General features: G+C 42.2%; 1 protein-coding gene across 3 annotated transcripts in view; it reads right to left on the reverse strand.

Annotated features, from left to right (window-relative positions):
• Positions 1 to 26804, reverse strand: part of Zfp64 (ZFP64 zinc finger protein) — a 70976-nt gene that overhangs the window by 29554 nt on the left and 14618 nt on the right. For 2 of the 3 annotated variants that reach the window (XM_015479676.2, XM_048810847.1), the window contains exons 3-6: positions 24772 to 24936; positions 23544 to 23606; positions 19689 to 19940; positions 12425 to 14217 (exon numbers count right to left, since the gene is read on the reverse strand). In XM_015479676.2, the coding sequence (XP_015335162.1) occupies positions 12938 to 14217; positions 19689 to 19940; positions 23544 to 23606; positions 24772 to 24936 (1760 nt within the window). In that variant the 3' untranslated portion in view covers positions 12425 to 12937. Of the gene's footprint in view, positions 1 to 12424; positions 14218 to 19688; positions 19941 to 23543; positions 23607 to 24771; positions 24937 to 26804 lie in introns of those variants that run through there. The other variant, XM_015479686.2, reaches the window with a different exon arrangement.

Here is a 26804-nt window from a genome sequence, read left to right on the forward strand (position 1 = left end):
TGTGTTCATGCAGCTTGCAGGACACGCCTGAGAGCAGGGAGCTCAGGGGTGAAAAGCCCCTGAACGGACCTCAGAAACCCTGGACCTGCAGCAAGAGCAGCAGGACTGCTGGGGAGGAAGCGATCACCGGCTGCGTTCCGTATTCCTCAGTTGAAATCTTCCCAGAAGATTCAATTCTGGCTAATGACTTCAAGGGGAATTTCAGTTGCAAGCCTTGTTTTTTACTCCAAGGAGAATTCTTCTGATGCCAATACAAAGAAAAGCAGAATACAAAGAGCGAACGACACACATTCCCTCAGGACACTAAGCAGCTAGGATCCCTATAGCAAGGGTGTTCCAGGACAACCTTTGAATTCTGGAAACTCTGAGAAAACTCATGTAAAGCCAGATGCCAGAGGCTTAGACAGCTCACTGGATGGAGCACAGAAGGATGTTGTTGACACAATGCTGAAACATCGGTGGTGTAAGAGGCTCCCAGCAAAGACACTTCAAATTCCCAAATCACAGCTGTGAATCAGATGCTCATGACTGGGGGACAGGTGCAGTGACCACACACCAAAGGCCTCCCAGGTCTGCTTCTTATTCCCTCCTGCCAAATTGGCAAGAAAGAGACCCATGAACGGGGAAGTAGAGGGAAAGCAGATTCCTGTGAACAAAAGGTTCCCTGACTGAGGAAGCTGGAAGAAGGTGGTAGCCAGTGGGAACTTGCTGAGGGGTGGGCGGGCTCCAGGTTTGGACCTCTTGGGCTAATAGCTCTGCAACATCCGCACGTCTCTTACTTAGTCTCTAAGACTGTGCTTCTTTATCCTAGTATTTCCCAGGATGCCTGGATCACCACAATCTCCACAGAGGCTGGATTTTAAACCCACGTTCCCAGCAACGCCCCCGCCCCCCCCCCATCTGCTTTATTAGAACTTACTGAGCTGCCCTGGGGCTGAAGGTAGCTATTCAAAACCAGTTTTCCAGGTGATTCTTACACCAGGCTGTTGGGCTCCACCTCTTTTTCCTGCACAATGTCTTAACAGTATCTCCCTTGGGGACTACAGTATGATTTGATGAGTTTAGCACAAACATGACACAATAAATCTTAGCTTTTATCACTGAAAAATCACAATCACTGTTATTTAATAAATATTATGCACCTACTACCTGCCAGGTTCTATGCCACAAATCAGGGGGTAATGGTGGGCTAGAAGCATGGTTCCTGCCCTCATGGAGCATGCTTGGCTCCTGGGAGCCTGTGTGATAAGCAATCGGTGCACAGTAAGACTTTGGTACAATGTGGGCACTGCCAATCAATCCAGGGTCCTAGGGAAGCATGGGCTTAATCACTGCTCCAGCAGGGGGCGCTGTCTTGCTCTTAGAATCAGCTGGATTAGGGGCTGCCATGGAGGAGAGGAAAGAAAGTTCTAGATCAATAGAGACAATACAGAAAGGAGCTACAGGTGCATTTGAGAATTGGATGGAGGCTTATTTCTTTTATTTAATATCGGTCTCCCTGCTAGACACGGAGCTGACTCAGGGCTTCTCAACCTCAGCTGCGCTGCTGACTGTCTGGGCCAATCTAAATTATGTGCTTCATTGGTTTGTCTCTGAGAGGCCAGACACATTTCAAACACAAGACTGCTTATTTTTCCATGAGTGGCAACATTCTATCTCTAAACTTTCTTTGTAAGGATGCTTCTGCTTGATTTTCAAGCCAATTATTTATTGCAATCCCTCCAAGAGTATTTGGTGGTTTTGTTGTAAGTCAATTATTTCGATGAATCAGGACACTTGTGCTAATTTTTTTTTTTTGGGTCCTGGAGATTGAACCCAGGGGTATTTAGCTACTGAGCCACACCCCCATCCCTACTTTGTATTTTATTTAGAATCAGGGTATCACTGAGTTGCTCACGGCCTTGAAAAGTTGTTGAGGCTGGCTTTGAACTCACAATCCTTCTGCCTCAGCCTCCTGAGCTGCTGGGATGACAGGTGTGCTTTCGTGCTAATTTTTAAAAAGCATTCTGGTTAAAATGAAAGCTCCAAAGTAAAAGAAAATAAGCTTTTAGCACCCCTCCTAAGATCACACCCAAAGACTGCTCCCCCACCCCTCCTCCTCAGGAGTGTATTTGAGAAACTGGGCTCTAAAACAACTTCATTTTACGTGACGATTCCGAGTTTCAGAGAGATTGTAAAGAACAAAATCCCCTGAAAGGAGTTAATGAAATCACTGGCACTCGATTCTAAGGAGACTTAGCTCCACTTCAAATTCAAGTTGAGATTTTCATTATGTAAAACACCTGCCCAGCCACAAAGCAACTCCAGCTATAGGATCAACCCAAGTGTAGTCACCAGGGTGAACTGAAGTTGGGCTTTACTGTGAAAAACGGACCAGAGACAGGGGAATTGTAAAGAAGACTGGTTGGACTTTGGAAAACGTGAATCGAGAACCACAGACGACCTAACTTAGCAGCCAACACAGAGCAGACCCTGGGCACAATCGACCGTTTAATGGACTTGTTTGACTTACAAGTAGAAAAGATTCAATTCTATTGACAAAAATGCAGTTAGAGAAAAAAGTACGTTCTAAAATGATGGGGAATGGAGGGGTGAAGTCATTTTCTTTTAACTTCCAATGACAATTTTTAAGGCAATACCTGAGGGCTTGGTCTTTGTCATAAAAACTGTGTTGCTGTCCTACCAAGGGTAGGGACAGTCTATTTTTCCGGGACAACATTCTCTCCATAAGAGAAGTGAGACTTGGCTGTCTGAAGGACTCCTCAGGTGGCCACCTCCCCACGGTCTAGGGTCCAGCTAACCTTAAATGAAAAAACAGGGGTTTCTCTCTTCTTCAGACAGGAATTTTCCTGACTGCAGGAAATCCCTCTTCCTTCCTGCTGAGAACTAAATGCTGAGGCAGATTTACTGTGAAGATGCTGAAATTAAAATTCCTTACCTCTTTCAGCCCTTTGAAAGAATCTTTATTTGCCATTTTGTATTCATGATTTTGCAGTTTTTCTTTTTTCTCTTTGCAGTGCTGAGGCTGAACCCCAGGGACTCACACATGCTAAGCCGCTGAGCTGAGCTGAGCTGCACCCCTAGCCCGGCACCTTCTTTTTCTTAGAGAGGGTCCCCTAATTTGTATAAACTTCAGGCACTGTAATTGCTGGATAGAGTCAGATTTTGTTCAGGCTGCCTCCTTGCTAACTTCCTTATCTAGTAGAGAAACTGCCTTTTCCCTTTCTGGAAGCCAAATCTTCTGCAGGAACCACTCAAAAGTTGAATTCAGATTTGGGGCTCAGTTTTATGGTGAAGTCTCTCACTTATAAAGGGAGGTTAAGAGGCTTCAGTTTGGTGGTGAGGAGTCTGTGATTTTATTTAACCAAGTGTCATCATGACACAAGCCAGGGCTGGTTATGTTGAGAGCCACAGCCGAAGGGGCCCCAGCAATTGGCTCACAGCGGCCCCAGCAACATCTAGCTGATTGGCTCCTCTGCGGTGATGCTCATTGGGCTGTTTCCCTGCCCTTTCAGACCACGGAGCTGCTCATTGGGGGACTTTTTTGGCTCCGACCCAGCCAATCGGCCTCAAGAGCAGGAGGATTGTGGGAGGTGGAGAGAAGCTTGTGTGGGAGAGAGAGGCTTGTGGAAAGCCAGTGGTGGCAGTTGAGGCTCTGAGGGTTTTTCCTGAGAGGCTGTTTTGTTTGGCGTGTGTGGTTCTAAAAATAAAGTTAGTTTCTTTTGACAAGTGGCTCCTGATTGTGCCCAGCCAGACTGCGGCATGGTTAGGCATTTACAACTTTTTAGTCTAAAGGTGCTTCTCTGTGACACTTTCAGGAAGGGTGGCATCAAGGATCACAAATAGCCCTGTGGCTTTTTAGGAGTTTATAGGCTAATCCCACAACAGAATGCAGGGTGATTTTACTATTTCAGGAAGTAGATTCATATGTTTGTTAAACCTGGTGCTGAAAATAACAATAACAATTATAAAAAGCCTTAAAAGGTGGTCAAATTACTTAAGCAGAATTCTCCATTCAGTAAAAAATATGCCATAATATGTAATTTAAATCTAAAAGACTCCTGTGTGCCTCACTTTCTTGAGACTCATTTAACTTTTCATGTTAACTCTAATCTCAGGTAGAGGTGGTGCCCAGTGAGGGGTTGGCAAGCTGTGGCCACCACCTTTTTTTTGTATGGTCTTGATGCCAAGAATGTGTTTACATTTTTAAATGGTTGAGAATAAGGTCAAACAATAAATAATATTTTGCAACATGATGATTATATGAAATTCAAACGTCAATGTCTATAAACAAAGTTTGATTGGAAATCAGCCATACCGGCTTCTTTCCAGTTATTTACAGATATTTTCATACTACCATGGCAGAGTTGAGAGTTGCATAGTCCATAATACTGGACATCCTTGTCACCTGGCTTTTGCTGAATCTAGGACAAAGGTCTTCCAACCGGGTTCTAGAGCTTGGGAATATACCAAGATATTTCAAGAGGTACACAGGCCTGAGAAAGGAAATCACTTATCAAATCTTAACTCCCATGGGTACTTTTTCTTAAAGTCGAGAAGGTAAGAACACACCCAGCTGTGAAAAGTGGGTAGTTGAGAAAAATCCAGATGTAATCAATGCACAGAGCTGAGAAAACTCTGGAACATCAAGATGTCGATGTTACAAAATCTAGTGACTCCAGGATTGGAAAAGAAACCCCAGTCAGCATTCAGTTCTTTGCTTTTGATAATATTGACCCAGTTAATTATGATTGACCAACATGTGATTGTTTCTTTTGGTGGGGGATATATAATTTAAAAGGAGTTAAAATAATCGAGAGGCATTGCTATCACAATACAATTTTTTATATGCTTATTTGTTTGAATGAAACTCTAGAGTTTACATCAATAAAAAAGAATATTTGGAATATAAATGAAAATGAATTATATCTCATGGTGACAACTTTTTAAAAAATCCAGTTTTTTTAAAAAAATTAATATTTAGTAAAGATACATAAACTGATGCCAAACCAAGGCTGACTGCCTCATTAAGACTCATAGTCTCAGTAAATATTTTGTTTATATTTAATAATTACCATAATGTATCATAATTTTATATTGTTTTGATCAATTTTTTTCTAAGGATAATTTTATGTAGACGAAATGTTTAAAGCTTGGAGCCCCGTGGGCATGAGAAATTTAAAAAATATGATTTTCAATTTATATAATTACAATTTCATGGCTGATAAGATCAACACTGTGTCTTGATGTCACTCTCAAGATTCTAGAAACTTCCCGGGCTGGCTCTTTCAACCTGATTTGCTAAGGTGGGGCACTGCCCACTTCTCTCCTGGCAACACAGCATTTTGTTGTGACTTGGATCAGAGCAGGATGAACTCCCCATCCCGAACAGAACAGAGTTTAAGGGTGACTGCAGAGAAGATCCTATGTTCAAACGGGTCAAAAGAAGAACTCCCTGTGCCCTTTCTGAAGCACATACTCCAGGAATTACTCAAACCAAGCAAAATGAAGCCAAAGGCGTGGAATGGGGAAGAAGAGTCCAAGAACTGTGTTGAGCCCCGTGTGTTGCAGATTTTGGTTGAATCTAAGTGCAGACAGTATTTTAATATAAGAGACACTGTAGAAGGCAGGACTTAAGCAAAGCCTGGAAATAAACTTGAAAGCTATCTCGGCAACACTAAAGATTTGGGGACAGGGCATTCTAGGAAAAAAATGAGGCCCCAAAGCCTCCTCTCACTGGGAAGAGGACTTCAGGATGGAAGAAAGAGTCACGGTTAACTTTGCTTTTTATACAGCAATGGAAAAAATATAAGTTTACAAATGATTGTTGAAGATTGGAAAATAGCCATTAGCAGAAGAGAGATGTGACCAAACACCATCTGTAGGAACAGGGAAACTTAGAGAAAAGGAGAAAACCACAAAGTTTATAAATAGTAACATTACATAAGATGGGAGTGACTAATAGGACAATAAAGGTAAAGTATCGGAATTTCCCTGTCATAGGCAAGGAGAGGTGATGGTTTTTAATCAGTGGGATGGGTGAAGATAAATCAGGCAAAGGTAATAAGGTATAAGCTGAGACTCAGAATATTACCATGAGATAAAGCATGAGTTAAGGCTGAAGCTATTAAATGGAAGGACCATTATCTAAGATGAAGATGACAAAGAACACGCAACAGCCACATTCCCACAGGTACCACGTACCAACGACAAAACACAATGGAATGAAATCCCCTGTAACGCAAGAGAAGCTTGGTCAAAAGCTAAGTCCAGGGCTGCGCTGGCCTGGCCCCAGTGCGGCCCTGCGCTCCATCCCAGCATGCCCACGCAAGGCGATTCCAACAAGGTTTTGGAATTCTTCTTTCAGTTTACCAGAGAGGGTTTGAAGATTTGAATAACAAAGATGATTTGATTTGTAAAAATGTGAACTTTACAGAGACTACATATACACTCTTCTCTGATAACCACCAAATACTACAGAAATTTGTCCCATAAATGGCCACACAGAAATTGAAAAATTACAAAAAGCATGTATTTTAAAGGTCACATTATGAGACCAAACTTAATAACATCAGAAACAAACAAACAAAAAAAAATCAAAATAGATTGTAACTATTTAAAAAATAGGAAACATGTCTTTACCCATCTCTTGGATTCTGCAACTCCCAATCAACCTTACAACTGAAATAAAAAAATATCTTGAAATTCAGGAAAAGAAAGGACATTCCTTATAAAATTTATAGGCATACAGATGTAAGGGAAAATTCTGAAAGAGTTTGAAGTAGACAATGAAGATGATTGAGGGCATCGCCAGTCCCCAACCCTGGTGATCTATTCTGTAGGGGCTGGTGCCTTTTATTTTATTTTTGTTGTTCTGCGGTGTTGGAGAGTGAACCTAGGGCCTCAGGGTGCTAGGCAAGCACTCTACTTACTGAGCTTCATCTCCAGCCCCGTGGTTTTGAGTTTTTTACAACTTTGTCAGTTACTGAAATATATAATAATGCATGTAATTTGTAAACAAGTAAACATTAAACAGATTTAGTCTGGTGGAGTCCGCTGATTGTCACCTGGAGATACTGATCCAGTCTGCCCCATTAGTATATTTATTCCAGCATTCCTGATTGTCTAAGTGCATTTGTCGAATTCTTCTTTGAACCTGATGTGATATCTTACTGACTCCCTTTGAATTAATGACTGAAATAAAATCTTTGACAGTTGTTCTTTCTCTATTTGTATAAGCCATGATTTTAACTTTAAAAAATTATTTTTTTAACATAGGTGGATCATAATGGAAAAAGGTACAGCTTTAAATGTTTTTGTTATTCAAGGAGGAATAAGTGAATTTAAGATAGGAAGTGAGAATAACAAAATAAACTGAAATAAAAGCAGATGAAAACATTATTAAAGATTTGGGGACAATCTCTGTTGAAGTTGAAATCTGAAATTAAACGGAGGAGGGGCAGAGAAAGAACAAAAGTAAAAACTCTACTTTCATTTTAATACAAATGCATAATAAATCCTTTGCAAATTGAGATGAAAATACTATATATGAGTATATATATTATACATATAATATATATAAATAATACTCAATACTTATATATATATAATATATACATACTATATACACTATATGAGATATATATACATATATATGTTTTTAAGAGAATATTAAATGGAAGTATAGGATAACAGACATGAAAACTTAGAACAAATCAATGATTTTTTTCCTTTTGCAAAGTATCAATTATGAAATTGATTCAGATGAGGTAAACAACATGAACAGATCAGTAATCACAGAAAAAAATGGGAAACTTTGTCAAAAATGAACATGAAAAAGAGAATCAGCCCAGAGAACAGAGCAGAAAATTTCTGAGATAGTCAAACTATTGCAAGTCATTGAACAAGAAGGAAAAGACTCCAATTTATCTTCAGAGTAGCACGACCTAAAACAAAAACAAGCAAAAGCCAGATAGAGATAGCACCAAAAGAAAACTGAGATCAATGACACTTATGCATATGGTTGTAAAAATTAAAAAAAAAATTAGGAAATGGAATCCAGCAAGGTATCAGAAGAATAATCCAACATGGCCAAGAGGGTTTGCCCCAGGAATGGAAGATGACTCAATAATACAGGACGTGTGGTATACTAATTCACTCTATCAACATACTCAAGTGCAAACCCATATGGTAAAAAACTGAAAAGATATTGATAAAATTCAGCAACCTACCCTGATAAAAATTCTTACGTGAAATGTTTACTTGAAGAAAATGACTTGAGAACTATAAAAAACCATTACTCGTAGGAATATACATTATATCAAATTGGGAAATTTTTTTTAAAGAGGGGGGGGAGGGAGGGAGAGAGAGAGAATTTTTTAAGATTTACTTTTTAGATTTCGGCGGACACAACATCTTTGTTTGTATGTGGTGCTGAGGATCGAACCCGGGCCCCACGCATGCCAGGTGAGCGTGCTACCGCTTGAGCCACATCCCCAGCCCAGGAAATTTTTTTTTTTTTAGTTGTCAATGGACCTTTATTTCATTTCTTTATATGTGGTGCTGAGAACCAAACCCAGTGCTTTGCACATGCTGGGCAAGTGCTCTACCACTGAGCCACCACCCCCGCCCATCAAATTGGGAAATGTTAATGCCAATCATGTTAAAATTAAGAACACAACAGGGATATCAACTATATCAACAGTCCCAAGGCAATGGGACAAGGAAACAAAATAAACAGTAAATACATGGGGCAGAAAGAGAAAACACAATTTGAAATGAGATGACTATTTTATAATCATCATAAATCATATTTATCAGAGATTAGGGGTTTCCATTACTTCATGTTGATGAATGTGAACTTTTCCTAATGGTGTTTGACAAATATATAAAAATAGCTTTTCTTTATGCTTACAGCAACTATTTTGAAATAGAAAATATTTCCATTCATAATTACAATAATCATAGAGAAACTAAAGTCTTATATGGTAATAGACTGTGAATGAAGAAAATTAGATATCATTTTATTACATAATGTTTACAACAGGAATCAAAGTTTTTTGGGTAGAAGAGTTGTAGATGGACACGATACTTCTATTTATTGTTTGTTTGTTTACTTATTTATTTATATATGTATATGTGGTCTGAGGATTGATCCCAGTGCCTCACCCGTGCAAGACAAGCGCTCTATCACTGAGATATAACTGCAGCCTCATAAGTCATTCCTTTTACACATAATCCAAGTCCCCCAAAGATTTTTTGTTTTGTTTTTTGGTGTGTTTGTGTGTCGGGGTAGTTATTGGATAAAATGGCTTCATTTGGAAGAATATCTAAGAATCGCTAAGAATATTTTGGGACTAGACAGCAACAGGAAGACTTTGTAAGTCTATAGGATTAAGGTATTCCTTAACACTAACAATCAAATATTTGATGTTGGCAAGCCAGAGAAGATGTAAAGATCGATGGGACAGAATAGAGATTCAAGTATATTTGGGAACTCGATCTACACCAAAGGCAAAAATCAGGATTTCAGTTCTAAGGAAAATCTTATTTTATTTAACTTGTGGTTGTGGCACAGTGGATAGCCAAACCCATATACCAAAAAATATAAATATGAATTTTGGCTGCCATAGGGTGCTGACTAAAACCAAAGAAGCAAATAAAAAAATATTAAAGAAAAAGAACCTCTTCATCTCAGGGGGAGGGGGGCTTTAAAGAAATCTAAGAGCCACAAATGAAGAATGGAATGCAGACTACATAAAAGCAGTCACTTTTATTTGGCCACAGTGCCACAAGCAAGGTCAAAGGACAAGTGATAGAAGGAGAGAAAACTTAGCACTGTGCCACAGATGTGGGGTTTAGATCCCCAATTCCCCAATAAGCTGAGACAAATGAGGGAGGGCAAGTGTAAGTTCCAAGGCCAGGTGGTCAGCAGGCCTGGAGATGTCACAGGACGTGCAGATGCAGACACCAGCTGGGAAGCACAAAGAGCAGATAACTGGTTCACTCACCAGGTCACTTCAAGAGACTGTTAACTGGCAGGACTGCAGGTGGCTGGGCCACTCTGTAGGAGACTACCATTTTGAAAGTCAATTGGGATCTATGCAAATATAAGCCACAGAAACTCATTGAAACACAGTTTTAAACACACTTTCTAGTCTTCGTAGAAAGAAAAAAAAAAGGCACTGAATCTGAAGAATTATGTAGGATGTTGACTGTGGCAGTTTGTGATGGAAAATCCCTAAATAACCGAAATATCCATGCATAGGGGATGCTGGCGAGAGCACCGGACATTCACACTACTACCCTTGGCTAAAAGAAGCCAAAAACCAAATGAACTAGGGTTAGCTGTGTTGACCCACAGGACTGTCAATAAATGGAATAATCAAGGCAGGCTGCAGAGAAGTATGCATTGCATGATCCAATTACTCTAGAAATAGGAAAACCCTTTTCTATGTTACCTTCATCTGAGTCCATGCATGCACACATGAACACAGAGAACGTCAACCTTGGGTTGGGAGGGTTAGGTTTGGGGTTGTTAGCTTGGTTTTTGTACAATTTTGTGTACAGTTTATTGCAGGGAACAAATTTTACTGTTGTCATTTATAATATCAGAGTATGCTGCGTATGTATAGGTATGCCTGTGTGTCTGTTTGTACATGTGGTGGCTGCCAGGTGAAGATATAAGAATATGGAAAGAAATACAGAATGCAAGAAGAAAAGAGTAAACTCAAGCCTGGCTTCATCACTGGATTAGGAAACATACATGTGGAAGCATAGAGAAACAAGACTGGAAGATGTCCACCAAGCTGGTGACGATGTTTACACGTGGCCTGGAAGGTTATCAGTAGCTTCATTTTCCCCATACTATTCCATTTGTGATGTGTCCTATCTTGAATACACATCATATTTACAATCAGGAAAAAACTCTTTTAAAAGATGAAAAAAGGGACACTCTTGGGGATAGAAGAACAATGTAGAAAACAGTTTTGTAATGGAGGTTTCATAGTTAAAAGGTGGCTGAGTAATTTTCTAAAGAGCTTCAAGTAATACAGTAGTGTCCCCCACTCTCTGGGTCCATATTCCAAGACATTTCTTGAATGCCTGAATTGCCGATGGTTGCAAACCCTATATACACTATGTTCTTTTCTATACACATAAACCTACAACAAAGTTTAATTTATAAATTAGGCACAGGAAGAGATTAACAATAACCAACAAAAAGAACAATTACAACAACATACTATATTAAAGGCATTTAAAACTTATGAACTTATTTCTGGAATTTTCCATTTAATATTTTCTCACTACAGTTTGACTATAGGTAACTGAAAGCAAGAAAGAAAAACTGTAGATCGGGAGGCACTGTAATTCCAATATGATAAAATTACTAAAAATTTCTAGCATTGTGCACTGCAGGAATTCCTGTTTCAAACCAAAACCAGTTAATAATTCACTACTACCAATACTGACATGAAAATAGAGAAAGTCTGGCAAAGCTATGCAATAAGGCTTCAGAACTATATCCAAATACTAAGAATCCAAGAAAGAAGGGAGACAAAATCCAGCTCTAACTCTTTGGCTCTTTCTTTTGGTACTGGATCTGCATGTCTAATAGGCAAACCCTCAAGATTTCTAACATCATCGTTTTTTATTTCCCTAGCTTGTTTTTACCCAAAGCACAAATAACATCTTCATATGAAGGTGAGATGATCTACATAACAAAATTTTTTTTTCCTATTCCTAGGGATAGAACCCAGGGCCTCCCCATGCATGGACCCTGCCACCGAGCTGCATATATATAAGTTCATATATTATGAAAAAGTAAAAGTGACAACTTAGGCAAAAATGCATCTAAGTATGCTCATAACAATCTAATCATGCTTCTTTCAGAATAGTGACCACCCCTCTTTATCAATCCTTGTCTACATGGAAAATCAGAGATATTAAACCCCTGGAGGATATTTATAGGTATAAATAGGAGTAATTCCAGTTTCTCTCTGGCGCCACCTACCGATCAAATAGCATTTCAATTCAAAACAGAATACAATTTGAATTTCCCTCTCAATATAACCTGTGCTAGGTGCTTTTCCAAAACCATTCATCTGGATCCTGGATCTGCACAGATATCAACAACCAAAAAAGTCCTAGAAAAGTCCTCTCAAATTTTAGTAGAAACTTGCATCATATTTGTGTTTAAATAGAAATGTCAGGATCTTCAGTCTGAAGTTTAAAAAAAAAAAAAAAGGGGGGGGGGTCACTTTAGGTACTGCACTTTTTCCATATAAGTGTGAAGGTGGTAAAGTGTTTGTGCAATATTCATGAGAGAACTAAAAGCCTCTGTTACTTTCTGTTCCGTTTAATTATACAATGATTTACACTCCCTCAGACCCAAACCATATCTCAAGAAGCATTAACATTTGGGATCTTTTAACCAGGTATCAATTTATTAGGGAACTGTTTGTTCATTATCATTAAACATTTTTTTTTTTCAAGTATTCATGTCACATTATGTAGAAAATGGTTCTCCAAGCCAATAGATCTGTATCTATGTAATACGGTAATACCCCAAATTCTGGGAGGTATTTCAGAATGGGGCTTAAGAGAGGCTAGGAAGTACCATCTACTACACAAATTGAATGAGATGGAAAAGAACCTTTATTACAGTTGAAAAATCAAATTGGAAACAAACAAATGTATTCACTACTTAACCCATTTAATCCCAACTCCTAATTGGAATCATCTTGGTAACATTTAAGATTCTACCATAGAACGCGGTGATTCAGAGGTGGTCTCAAAGTAGTTACAGTGTTAAAAAATTACAGTAAGTACAAAATACGATTTATTACAGGGGGCGGTCACGGCAATCCTTAAAAACATCAAGAGCAAACCTTTTACAGAACACTACTCCTCGTTTCTTGTCCCCCTTTTCTCAGTACTAATCTGGTATGGAATCGGCGGGACACAGCAGAGCGGGGTGCGCCGCCCCTTGGATGATGGAGTACGTCTGCTTGGGCAGTTCTTGCTGTGAAGAGGAGAATATAGGTGGAGCCGTGGTGGCCACCGCGATGCTCTGCCCCCCATCGCTCACCACTGTCACTTCAGCTGTCCCCTCCTGAATCAAAGCATTAAGGCCTTCAAAGTCAGTGCACGTGATACCCGAGCTGGCGATGAACGTCTGGTTGCCGGACGCTTCCTGGGGCCCGGCGGCTGCCGTGGGGATGAGAGTCTGGTGCAGCGTGGCCCCGTCGGTCTGGTCATGGGTGGTCAGCAGGACAGTCGGCTGGCTCATGGCGCCTGCCTCGCTCGGACATCCCGAGGTCTGAGGAGGGGCGATCAGACTGACCTGGCGCAGGATCTGCAGCCGGCTGTTCCCCGGGAGCTCCTCTGGGCTCTGGGCCACCAGGGCAGGTGGGACGATGTTGACTGCGGCCGCAGCGGCCTGGACGATGGTGTTTGTCTGGGGCACCTGATGCCCCACGATGATTTTGACCCTTCCCTCGCTGAACTGGGGCACCTGGCTGGGCTGGAGGGGCACCTGCAGGTGGCCGACCGTGAGGGGCGTGGCGGGCTGCTTGCTGGGGTCGATCTGAAACTGGAGCACGGTCACATCGGAGTTCTTATTTTCGTTGTACTCACTGTGCTGCCTCTTGTGGCTCCGGAGCGAATCCTCCCGCATGAATGAGGCGTCGCATATGTCACAGTGAAAAGTCTTCTTGGCGTCCAGCTTGGCCACCTGCCGGCTGCTCTGCCTGCCGGTTTCCTTCCTTTCCAAGGCCTCGGTCTTGACCATGTCCCCGTGGAACTTCTTCATGTGCTTGCTCAAGTTGCTGGGCTGCTTGGTGTCGAAGCTGCAGTAGCTGCACTTGAAGGGGCGCTCGGTGCAGTGGATGCGCTCGTGGACGCGCAGGGCCGCCTTGCTGGAGCACGAGTAGCTGCACTCTGAGCACTTCTCCGGGTGCTCCGATTGGTGCACGCGGCTGTGCTTCCGGAGGGTGGCTTTGCTGTCACCCAGGAAGTCGCAGTGTGGACACTTGAAGTTATTCCCGCTGTGTTTGATGCGGATGTGCGACTTGAGGTTCCCCTTCATGGTGCAGCGGACATTGCAGAACTCGCACTTGAAAGGCTTCTCCCCCGAGTGCACGCGCATGTGCCTTTTCAAGTCCGAGCTGATTTTGAACTTGGCGCTACAGAGCCAGCACTGGAAGGGGGCGTCCCCTGTCAACACAAGGTGAGTTTCCATAAGAACAGGCAGCAACAACCACAGAGGATCCCCCCGCAGCACACACCAGAAAACTGCTTATACCAAGGCGAGCGGGAGGCGACCTTCTAACTGCAGCTCCCAGCAGGCCCTGGGAGGAGGGAGGAGGGAAGGACTTCTCTTCTTCCCCAACACCTGAACCACCACCACGTGCTTTTGCACACTACCGCCCTTAGGAAGCCCAGAAGAAAAATGGGAGTTGGAAAAGAGCTATATAATAGTCCCAAAAAAGTTCTGCAAACATACTCGTTTATATTTAACACAATCAAACTATCTTCATACAGTTAATGCCCCCACTTTGCTAGTTAATGGCTCACAGTTGCATAACTTTGTATAATCCGTCGATTTTGATTGAGTTACATGTTGTAATTGAGTCAACAACACATTTCCAAATGGGTTAGCTCCACGCTGCATTCATCCGAGGACTCTTTTTACAGTGACAGAAACACCAGCTTATATTTCATGCAGATTTTTATTAATAGAGACAAGTTTATTGCACAAAGTTTATTTATCCCACATGGCCAGCTGCGTTCTTTACTTGTGAAGTTACAGAATCCAGCTGCTTGATTTTTCAAAAAAAAAAAAAAAATCATATTTGCTGAAAGATGAGCAGGGAAAGTGAAATTGCAAACATCTGGATGGACACGATTTGTAAAATTTATTTACTCAATGAATGCCAAGTCCAAATTATCTAAGGCACTGATAATTCAAGCAAATTGGTGACCCTTCATTTCAATATTGCTTAACCAAAGGAAATAGCAGCAGCTAACAGTCTTCCATTGCTTTTGGGGACACTGTGCTGAGCTCTCCACCGAGGTGGTCTCCTTTCAATGGCAACATCCCATGGCATGAGGGCTAGTATTTATTATATTTTATTTTATTCTTTTGGACAGTATTATTAATATCAGTCCTAATACTATTGTACAGAAGGGCTGAGACCCAGAGAGACTACATAATTTGTTCATGGTCACCCAGTGGTCTGTGGCAGGGCTTGGATTCCGACCCAGACTGATTCTGGAGCCAAATAAGTAATTGTTTATTTAATGAATGTTTGCTTTCTAAGGCCATATACTCAAAAGATTGGGATTATGTTCCAGTTTTTTTTTTTTTTTTGGTATAAAACCTACAACATAACCATGAGCTGCTTGATGAATTCAATTAGAGGTGACAGGGAGCAATTTAACATGCTTCTTGAAAATTGGGAAGCCTAAGTCTTCACAATATACTGCATGACCAAATACCAGCAAGATCATGCATACTGACCTTAGAACAAAAATGACCAGCCACAGCCGGTGGGCCAAATGCTGCCCACAGCCTGTTTTTGTAAATAAAGTTTTATTGGAAACAGCCATTTGTTATCCCACAGTTGTTTTCACAGTCTCATGGCAGAGGGAAACAGCTGTGACAGAGCCCGTGAGGCCTTCAAAGCCTAAGGTATTTACCCTTTCTGAAAAAATTTCCTTTTTTCTGCCTTAGAGTGTTGTTCTTAACTTTTTTTATGTCATCACCCCCTTTTGGCAGGTTAGTGAAGCCTTTACAACCCCTCTAACAATATGTTTTACATGCACAAAATAGACTAAAAAACAACAAGAAGACAAAAGAGGCCAACTAGACTGAAATAGTTACTGAAAATGTTAAAAGACAAAAGAAAAAATTCTGTGATGTGGCAATGTGTACGCTTTATCAGTGTATTAAATAACAAGATCTAGCGGCGGGTCTTGTAACAACAGTAACTTCTAAATAGAAAAGTGTGCTAAAGATATTTCCATCTAGATGCACGAGTGTGATGAAAGCATCTGTGATTTTTGCTGGCAACAAGTTCATGTGCTGTGTTACCAGACTGGTTGCCTGTTTTCATAACTGAAGGACACAGTTATTTCCAGTAAATGTTCCGAAAATGAAGTAGTAAGTTTTTCACATTCAAGTTCAAGGGCCTACTTCCTAAATTCTATTCATGGGTTCCTACAAAGAATCATGAGCGATAACGCCTGCTCAGGATGTTCTACAAGGGTTTTCTAGATACCTCCCTGCTCATATTACTGTGACAGTCATTTCATTTCTTGAACAATCAAAAGAACCGAAACCCAGAAAAACCAGATGAGCAAATCTCAGAGCTAAGTTGCAGAGTGTAATAGCACTTTCTGACCTGAAAAGCAAAGGGTCTAAACTCTTCTGTTATTGTATCTTGTTCTAGAAGAACAAACTTATTTCTTAAATGAAGTGTACTGATCAGACAGGCCCACTGAACTGTTCTTCAAAGCCACTGACTGTTCCTACCTACTACCGGAATCCCCTCGGGCTCTGGCATCCCGTGGGCTTAAGGAATGTTGCTGAATGAAGAAGGCACTGATACGTTCAAGCTTAAAAATCTTTCTTGAGTTTAAGTTGGTACTGAAATGACTGATGATTTAGTATACTGAATTGACTCAAAGGTAAAAATAGAATCCTATTAATTTACAATTTTATGAGTGTCACCAATTTATACAATAGAAAAATTAACATTCCATGGAGACAATGCAGAAATGGCATACACCTAAATTTTTAGAAAACATACTGCTCTGAGTGGTAAATTCATCTTTATAGGTTGCAGGGAATCACTTTCATAAACAAATCCTTGAGTTTCTCTAGCTTAGTCTGAGGGAGAATACTGAAGAATCAGTTGGGCATCAGTTATGCTAATGTCATAGCTTGCTTAATAGCTTACACAAGTGTCCCTAAGTCTCCCCCCCCAGCCCCCACCCCTGTGGCCATGGCCTCTGCTGTGTATGTGATTCTGTGCACTTTCCCACTGGGGGCAGGGTGGCTTGCCATCACCCACAGTAGTGGGCTCAACCATGTCACTGGATTCGGCCAATGGTATCCTAAGTACACTTGATAGAAGGAGTGGCTTGACATGGCCTTATGGGGCTTGCTTGCTTGTATCTCAGTCTTTACCACGAGGTGGTCAGTCCTGGCCTAGCCCTCTCATCCCAAGACGACAACAGACAAGTAGTACAGAGATGAATTACCCCAACCAAGGGTCGTGGCCAACCAGCCGATGGCCAGCAGATTCTCAGACTTGTGAGCCCAGTAGTTACCTGGTGGTCCCCAGCTGATCCCAAAGATGTCAACAGAAAAGGCATATTGTTGTATCTACATAGGTTTGGTGGAGGTTTTTTCTTTGTTTCTTTTTTTTTTTATTATTATGTTGCGTCATTGTGACAAACACGATGTAGATCTTAGTATCTAGAAATGAGGTACTGCCAAAGCAGAGGACCAAAACATGTAGCACTGGTTTGGGGACTGATTTGCAGGTGGAGGCTGGAAAGATGACAATTCCCATTAAATGGCAAGCATTTCATGACAAATATTTGGTGAAACTGCCACCTGAGATAACTTAGAAGGCAGAAGGCACATGAGTTTGAGCTTTCTGAGAGAGAGAAATTCTAGACAGAATAGAGTGTTTCAGAAGCTGCCTATGATTAGGTACTGTGAGGAGGAAAAGCTTGAAAAAGAGCTGAGCACTGTCTAAAGCAGAATTTAGAGGAAATATAGAATAAGTTAAAGATTTGCTGGATATGGTTTTTCATCTCCAACCAGATTTTCAAAGTAAGATGAAGATCCTGTTTGGGGAACTGATCTTAGAGAAAAGACAAATGGGAAACGAAGGGTCTGGATGTAGGATTCTGTTAAATTCTCCAAGTGGTTCCCTTAGATGGACGGAAGGCTTTCCGGCACCTGGGAACATTAAAGAAGGAAGTCTCTGAGGCACGTGAAGAGGCAAGACTCCAGAAGAGGTGTGTGGCTTCGGGCATACAAGCACACAGGAAATCCACCATGTTTTTAAGATGGCTCTACCAGCAAAACCGTCACCAGCCTAGGCCAGCATAATATGCAAAAAAGACCCCCCCCCAATTCTGGTGGGCAGGAAGCGGGCTGAGAAGCTCCTCGGAGGATGTTTTCCAACCCTTATCAAAGTGGGAAGGATGATTCAGTAGGCAGAGGGAAGAACCAGGCAGCTAACCCAAGGCCTAATCTTGAAACTTGTCCTGTCTCCTGAATGGGGGAACCTGGGAGCCTCTGCCCAGAGGGTTTCAGAAGTGCTCTGGACCAATGGATGGGGGGTCTCCATTTACCCTCTCCCAAACAGCAGGATGACTGTGGCTGTCCTGGCTGTCTGACCCCTGAATGCTGGGTGTGTGGTACTGGACCTGGAGTCTCTTTATTCTGGCTCTTTCCAGATGAAGTGGAGCCATATCCTGACCTGCTGGAGACCACACAACCCTGGCCTTCAAGTCTGACCCTAAGACAGGATGAGACTTGTGGGGTCTTTGGGGGTGGGTATGGATGCATTTTACCTGTGAGAGAGATGTGAATGATGATGGGGATGAAGTGGAATGTGTTTGCACAAGGGTCCCAAGTCCTCACCCTCCTCACATCCCTGACCTTTGCCATGTGACCTTATGGTGACCTTTCACTGTGGGTGAGCTCATCAGACACCAGAACCAACCATGTAGCTTGCTTCCTGTAGCCAATGTGACGTAAGTAGACTTGTGTAATCAGAGGCCTGAAAAGGCCTCACCCAGCAAGGATTGCTTGCTAGTCCCTCTACCATCACTGTGAGGACAAGCCTAGGTCAGCCACTGTCCCAGGAGGAGGATCAGAGATGCATGGAGCAGAGTCAGGTCACTCCAGCCAAGGCCAGAGGACAGCCAGTAGCTTGCAGCCAGCAGATCCCAGCCAAGGTCTGTGGACACAGCCTTCTCTATATACATGTTTAAGCTGAGCCAACATCCACGGCAGCCCCCTGCTGACCTGAAGTACCTGAGTAATGAGTATTTACTATATGAAGCCACTGAGATCGGGTGGTGTTATGCAGCATCATTGTATATCAACAGCTAGCTTATACACACCCTGAAAGAAAAATAATTTGTTGAGTCATCTACTGTTGACTTTTCTGTGCTGGTGTTTGTGTGTGTGTGTGTGTGTGTGTGTGTGTGTGTATGTGTGCGCGAGTGTTTGCAGTGCTGGGGATGGAACCCAGGGCCTCTCACATTGCACTGAGCTACACCCCACCCCTGTGTGCTTGCTGATCCAGCTGCCTTGTGCTGAACTATTCAGAGGAAAATTTAAACATTATCAAAATGTCTGGCCATAAACCAGAAGTTTATAGATATCCATTGCTTATATTTCTATTTCATTTAGCATACCTCCTCATTATTATATTTTACTTGCAAATACGTCATGTTATAGAAAAATATTTGTAAGGTTGCAAACTTGACGATTTCCCTGATTTAACTGTGAAAGGCCCTTCTAGGCAGAAGAAAAGCAAAATTGCAACAGTGGAAGTGATCGGACACCTCCCCTCTCCTCTGTGACCAAAGGCTCTGTAGTGCCCAACGCTGCCAGCCAGGGAGGCGAGGCGCAGCGTGGTGGCGGCGGGACTTACCGGTGTGGGAGCGCAGGTGGACGGTGAGCTGGCTCGAGTTGCGGCTGGCGTAGGGGCAGATCTGGCATTTGAAGGGCCGCTCGTCCGAGTGGATGCGCAGGTGCTTGTTGAGGCTGCTGCTGTCGGCTGCCGCGTAGTCACACGTCTTGCACTTGTAGGGCTTCACACCCGTGTGGCACCGAGTGTGCGTCTTCAGCTTGTCCTTCCGGCTGAAGCACTTGCCACACGTTTCACACTTGTGGGGTTTGTCTCCTTCACACACACGCCAAGGGCAGCAGGAAAGAAGATTAAAGAAGAAACAGCTTATTTCCTGCCACCTTAGAAAAGAGGAATTACGCAACCCCCTAAGGAAATCTGGAAAACCCCAAAGCCACTTAGAGGGTGCCCAAATTGCTGCCGTGGCGGGGAGGGGCAGTTTCTTCTTCTATTTGCTTATTGGAAACTTCTTCCTATGATGAGTGAGAATTCCCAATTAATTAATAACAGGAGGCAAACAAAATAGAAATTCAAGTCCAGCTGTGTCGAACCGGGGACAGCTGACGGTCCCCTGTATTGATTCTCTTTTCTCTTTTCACACTAGACAAACCCTAAAATTTGAAACCCCCAAGGTTTAGCAGAGGTCATGGCTGGCGAGCCAGAGAGGAGATTTCCCAGCTCTGTGTCTAAGTTTCTGTGAAGGCAATGTTGGGAAAGTCGTGTGTCCCTTTTGTGAAAGGAAGCACTTTCCTCCTTATCACCGACTGTAACTGGGACACCTCAGAGTCAGCAGGTGCAGGCAGATGCGGGCAGGGCCCCTATAGATGGTGGTAGAATGCAGCTAAGGACAGAAGGACTTCGTTCCTGCATGACCTTCTGGGACAGAGAGGCCACCCTACCCGCTTATCTGTGGGTGGTTATGTGACAGACACACAAACCCCTGTCCTGCTTGAGTTGGTGTTTGGGTTTCTCTGTCACCGCAGCTTAATCTGAACCTGACACATGTCAGTCGTGAACAACTGCTCATTTTTGATGTGTATTTTTTGATGATGATGATGATGGTTAATCATTATTGTTGGTTGGTGCATGTGTGCTTTTTTTGGCACAAAAAAATTCTCTGGGCTGATGTTAATTTAAATGCTTAAACTTTTGAACAGCATTGTAGCTCTGAATTATTTTATTTAATCCTCTTAACAATTGGAACTAGAACCCAGGACCATCTTGTTTATTTAGCCTCATGCTACAGTGATGCCCAGTTGCCTACTTTCTTGTACCTAAAGTAATTTTAGTCATCTTTTTTTCACCTCATTAAATATTCACAACATGATTTTGAACCTGAAATATTTATTTTATTTTTTAACATTTATTTTTTAGTTGTAGGCAGACACAATACCTTTATTTTATTTTTATGTGGTGCTGAGGATTGAACCCACTGCCTTACACAATCTAGGCGAGCACTCTACCTCTGAGCCACAACCTCAGCCCAGAAATATGTATTTTATACATGTGCCATCAGTGACTGAAATCAACTCCCTACGTGGCCACTGAAGAGAATGAAGTAGATGTTCACACGCTGATGTAGGAAGAGGTCCAGTAGCAAACGAAGAAGCAAGTTGTAGAGTGCTACTTAAATTATGAATGTTTTTAGTTTCACATAAGCATGCCAAATCTTTTTTTTTTTTTGGGGGGGGGTACCAGGGACTGAACCCAGGAGCACTTGGCCACTGAGCCACATCCCCAGCCCTATTTCGTATTTTATTGAGAGATACGGTCTCACTGAGTTGCTTAGCACCTTGCTTTTGCTGACACTGGCTTTGAATTTGTGATCTTCCTGTCTCAGCCTCCTGAGCTGCTGAGATTACAGGCATGTGTCACCGCGCCCGGCTAGGCATGCCAATTCTTTAGAATGGTATAGTAAACCATTTCGTTCAGTTGAGTCAAAAGATTAGAAGAGTCCGAGAGTTGGGATTTTTTCAATTTTTTTACTATATGTATCAAATATATACTTTGCCAAGTCCCACACAGCCAAGTGCTGAACTACGTTGTTAGCCAAAGCTGATCACTATCATCTTAGAAAAAAACGTTTGGGATTTTAAAATACACCTAAAATTTTCTTATAGATTATCATTTTTGTTATTAAAAACCTTAGCAGTCAAATTTAAAAATCCAGGAATAGTAATTGCTCAGCAATATCAGCTGCTCAGCAGTTCCTGTGGCTACTGCTCTGTCTGTGTGCAACAGGTGGCAGATACTTGTTGGTGCATCTGGGTGGCTTCTGGTCAGCTTTATGGGCAAGAGCCCTGTGACTGTTGCTGTCCACCAGTCCCCAGGGGTTATTAAGCACACCCTTGTCTCTGAGGAAACTAGCAAGGTCGCTGTCTAGTCAATTCTTGGAGCTAAAGATGATGATGGAGGGGTTCAGTTAATCAGGAACCACCCTACAAACACAGTTGTGGCTGGCTGCATGTGGGCGTTCTCTGCAGATCTGCAGAAATTAAGTCATTCTCGTTTGTTTTTACAATGGTCTCCCAGTTGCCACCAGGAATCACGGTCCTTAACTCTTTCAAGGATAAATATGCTGTGCTTGATGACAGAAGCTTCACCCTCTGAAGGCCACATGGAAAGATTTATTGCTTCTCACATGAAAATGCTTGCCAATACATGAAATTAAGGTCTGGATAATTAGAATAAATCTAAATGACATGACACAGTGAGGCAGATGGGATAGGATGGTGACCCCAGTGCAATAAGGCCCTCAGTCGTCCCGGCCAAGGAATATAAAAAATAACTGTTGGCTGCTTCATCTTCCAAAGGCTGGGCTCGACTGCAGACTTTGGACAATTAGTGGAAATAAAGTCAAATTCACTGCATCCCTCACCTAGATACACTGACACTCTTTGAATCTGTATAATACCATCATTTGAACATGAACATCTAACACTTCGTTTAAAATTGCCTAGAAGCCATTCTTTCTCCATGCAAAACATCTGGGAAACACAAAAATAACACACAGTTGGCTTCTGTCTCTACTGGTGATGCATCTGTGGATTCAAGCAACTGTCAATCCAAAATATTTGAAAAATAAACCATAACAACAAACAAGTACAAATAAAAATACAGCAAACAACTATTTATATAGGACTTACATTGCACTGAGTGTTGAGAGTCATCTATAGTGATCCAAAGTATATGTAAGATGTGCCTGTGTGGCCAGGCACAGTGGCACATGCCTGTAATTCCAGCGGTTTGGGAGGCCGAGACAGGAGGATCTCGAGTTCAAAGCCAGCCTCAGCAAAAGTGAAATGCTAAGCAATTCAGTGAGACCCTGTCTCTAAATAAAATACAAAATAGAGCTGGGGATGTGGCTCAGTGGTCGAGTGCCCCTGAGTTCAATCCCCAGTACCAAAAAGAAAAAAAGAAAAGATACACCTGTGGCATCTATAAAACTACTATTTTAACAAGTCTCATTTTTATAAAGGACTTGAACCTTCTCAAATTCTGGTAAGTTCCCCTGAAGATCCTGAAGGACAAACTGTATTAAAGAACATTAAAATGATCAGAAATAGCCACTTTACTCTTCCCTGCTTGCTGGCCTGCTTTCTCTCTTTCTTTTTGTGTCCTAGGTATTGAACCCAGGGTCACTCTATCACTGAGCTACACCACCAGCCCCTTTAAAAAACTTTTTAAAAATTTGTAACAGGATTTCGCTAAGTTGCCAAGGCCTTGAACTTGAGATCTCCTGCCTGTGCCTCCTAAGCAGCCGGGATTATAGGTGTGCACCACTTCATCCGGCTCATTTTTCTCTTTCTATACGTTCACCTTTTTCTCCTCTCTAGAAAAAGGGGTTTAGGACACAGAGGCCAAAGACGTGTTACTTACCTGTGTGAATTTTTAAATGCCGCTCCATATCCTTCATACCATAGGCAGTCTTGAATTGGCAACCTAAAAACAAACAAACAAACAAACAAACAAACAAGGAAATATTAATTACAAAGGAAAACACAGTTACTTTCGAGTGGAGAACACTGGCAGAAACTTCCTACTGCAAGCCACATGAGTTAGCAGCCACAGTAAAGGCACAAAGGGATGTCATTCGCCCCTTAGGTGATGCACCAGGGGCACGGCATCACTTCCGGGGCCCCTGCCCAAACCGTGGAGCCTTAAGTCTAATCCTGAGGAGACACCACACAAACCTAAGTCCTGGCACATTTTGCAAACTGACAGGCCTGTACTGTTCAAAAAATATCAAGCCCCTCAGAGACAAAAGTTTGACTGTTCCTGATTAGAGGAAATTAAAGACACATAAGAACCAAATGTAACGTGTGGTCATGGGTTAGACACCGGACCAGGCAGGGGAAGTGTTTTTCTTTTGAAGGAGGACATGTGTGGGACAGTGAAATCTGAGTAAGGTCAGAAAATTTGATTATTCTCTCTCTGTGTGTGTGTGTGTGTGTGTGTGTGTGTGTGTGTATATATATATATATATATATATATATATATATATATATATTAGTTTCCTGCTTTTGATGATTGTCTTGTGGTTATATATAAGGAGGCCCTACTTCTAGAAAACACAGAGGTATTCAGGGCAAGGGACCATCAGGTCACAATTTACTCTCAAGAGACTTTGGGGAAAAATATATAGATACAGATCTAGAAAGAATGGCAAAATGAATGTGGAAGATGTTAGCATCCTGGGGAATCTAGATAAAAGGTATACATTTTTGTATAAAAGGGACATTTTTGTACTATTTTTGTAACTTTTCTGTAAGTCTGAAATTATTCCCAAATAAAAAGTTAAGCAAAAGTAAAGAAAGAACATTTTTTTTTTCCTGGATGTTTTCTTAAGCATTAGTGCAGGAAGAAATATTCATAGTATCGTATAGTCTCACAAGTTCCCTTCGAAAGGCCTGTGGCTATAAGCCTTAGTGCCCCTGGGCACAATACCAGTGACAGAGAGAGAAGGGACCTGTGGTGACGTCCATGCTGTGAGGCTCTGATTTTCAGGCCAGACAGTATGTGTCATGTCCATACCCAGCTGTCAAGAGCCCTGGACCCCGAATGAATGTCGCATCCGCTACACATGCAGAACATATGGGGGCCATACCTGGATAGCAACAGTTAAGCCTTTTCTGAGCAGGTGGGGCCGAAGGCTTTTTGGTGCGTGATGACTTGGTGGGGAGAGAGATGACAGTGGCCGTTTGGTTTTCGTTGCTTTCCGTGGGCAGATAAGTTTGATAGCCATGTTCAAACACAAATTCTGGAGCTGAAACTAAAAGACATGGTAGTTACTAATTTTCATAATATAAATATCCACCAGCCATTCTCTCTGCTGACCTTTTCCTTTGTAGAGAACGAACATCCCAGTCTCCCTTGATGTTTAAGAGTGATTCCAGGACCCAGTTCAAGCCGATGAGACTCTAGAGGACATTTGTTGCAGGGCTTCTGATGGATGCCTGGATCGGTGGCAGCCATTCAGTAACCAGAAGGAGAAAGTAAGTGAATCAGACACTGGGAGAGAGCTCTGAATCAACAGATCCAGACCCCTCGAGTGAAGGAAAAGTGTTCCTACAATTTACACCAGGAAGGTTTCATGTTAAATGCAGCAGATGCCCTAGGCACTCTGGTAAGCTTTATCACAAAATCCTAACAAACTACCAGAGAAGTACTGATGGAAAGACTTCTGGGTAAGACTATTCTGATAACATTCTTCTTAGCATACGTTTTCCACATACAGTATTCCTGTACTCTTGCTGAAGTTTTTAGGTAAAAGGAGGGAGAACAAGAGAGTGAGCACAAATAGGCAATGTCATAATATATATATTTTTTCTTTATTAGACTATAATCTGTCACATGAAGATATGGCCTCAAAGAGGAATAAGTAAATAGTGGTTTTCTCAGTGGGTGGACATTATCAAGCTGAGAAGCCCTAATGATGATTCTAAGAGCTACTGTCATACGGTTTTCCAAACCCCAGGCACCCAGGAACCATCTTCAAAATTTTGCAGTTTTATGTACAGAATATACTTATTTAATTCCATGTAGATCCAACGTCACTATTGATTTTTAGCCTTGCCCAAAGCAGTAACTTCCCTGATACAGGCTGAAGGTGCTAACTGCATTTTCTCTTTACACAAACACGGTATTTCTTTGAATCTAAGATGTTCGATTAGATGATGTTCTTATTTTATTTAATTTTTTTCTTTTTTAATGTGGTGCTGGGGATGGAACCCAGTGCCTCATTCACGCTAGGCAAGCGCTCTACCACTGAGCCCCAGCCCCAGCCCTGATGTTCTTATTTTATAAACAATGAAAATGCTGCCAATAAAATGCATTATGACCCAATGCTTTCTCATTCCTTAGGAATTTTATTTCATATTAAATGCATTCTTTAGTCTTCTGACATCTGACAGGAAACCCCGGTTCCTGACTCCTCCATTTGACAGGCAGGTTCCTGTCAAATAACACCTGGGTTCTGACAGCACCTGCTCTCTGAGCAAACCCAGGGTTCCCATTCTTCTCTGGGAATATGTCGTGGGGGGTTAAAGTCAGCCCACAGAGCCTGACAAGCTGCCATCCCCGTGTCCATGCCGAGTCTCTCTGAGGCACGTGCCAGCACCCGCCTCTGGCTGAGAGGTTTTCACTTACAGCATGGGATTTATTGTCTGTCATGCCTGCTTTCAAGTGCCCTGCTTGGTTCTCAAAGTGTGGTCCCAAGCTAGCAGCACTGGAGCTATCTGGGAACTTGCTTCAAAGGTAAATTCTCAGCCTGCATCTCAGAGGCATTGAATCAGACCCTCTGGGGGTGACAGGTGCCTAGTGTTCTAACCAGCTGTCTGGCTGATTCTGGTCACATGCCTGAGGTTGAAAGCCACCGCACAGACCATCCTATTCCAGTATCTCAGAGTAAACTCTAACCTGGCCTTGTCTAGAGGGAATATTGCTGGGTACAGTGGTGCACACCTGTAATCCCAGCAGCTCGGAAGGCTGAGGCAGGAGGATCGCGGGTTCAAAGCCAGCCTCAACAACTTAGTGAGACCCTGTCTCAAAATAAAAAATAAAAAGGGATGTGCACATGGCTCAGTGGCTAAGCGTCCTGGGGTTCAACCCCCAATATGGCCCCCCCCCCCCCCACACAAA

The sequence above is a fragment of the Marmota marmota genome, unplaced genomic scaffold (genome assembly GCF_001458135.2).
Source record: "Marmota marmota marmota unplaced genomic scaffold, marMar, whole genome shotgun sequence".
Classification (NCBI taxonomy): domain Eukaryota; kingdom Metazoa; phylum Chordata; class Mammalia; order Rodentia; family Sciuridae; genus Marmota; species Marmota marmota.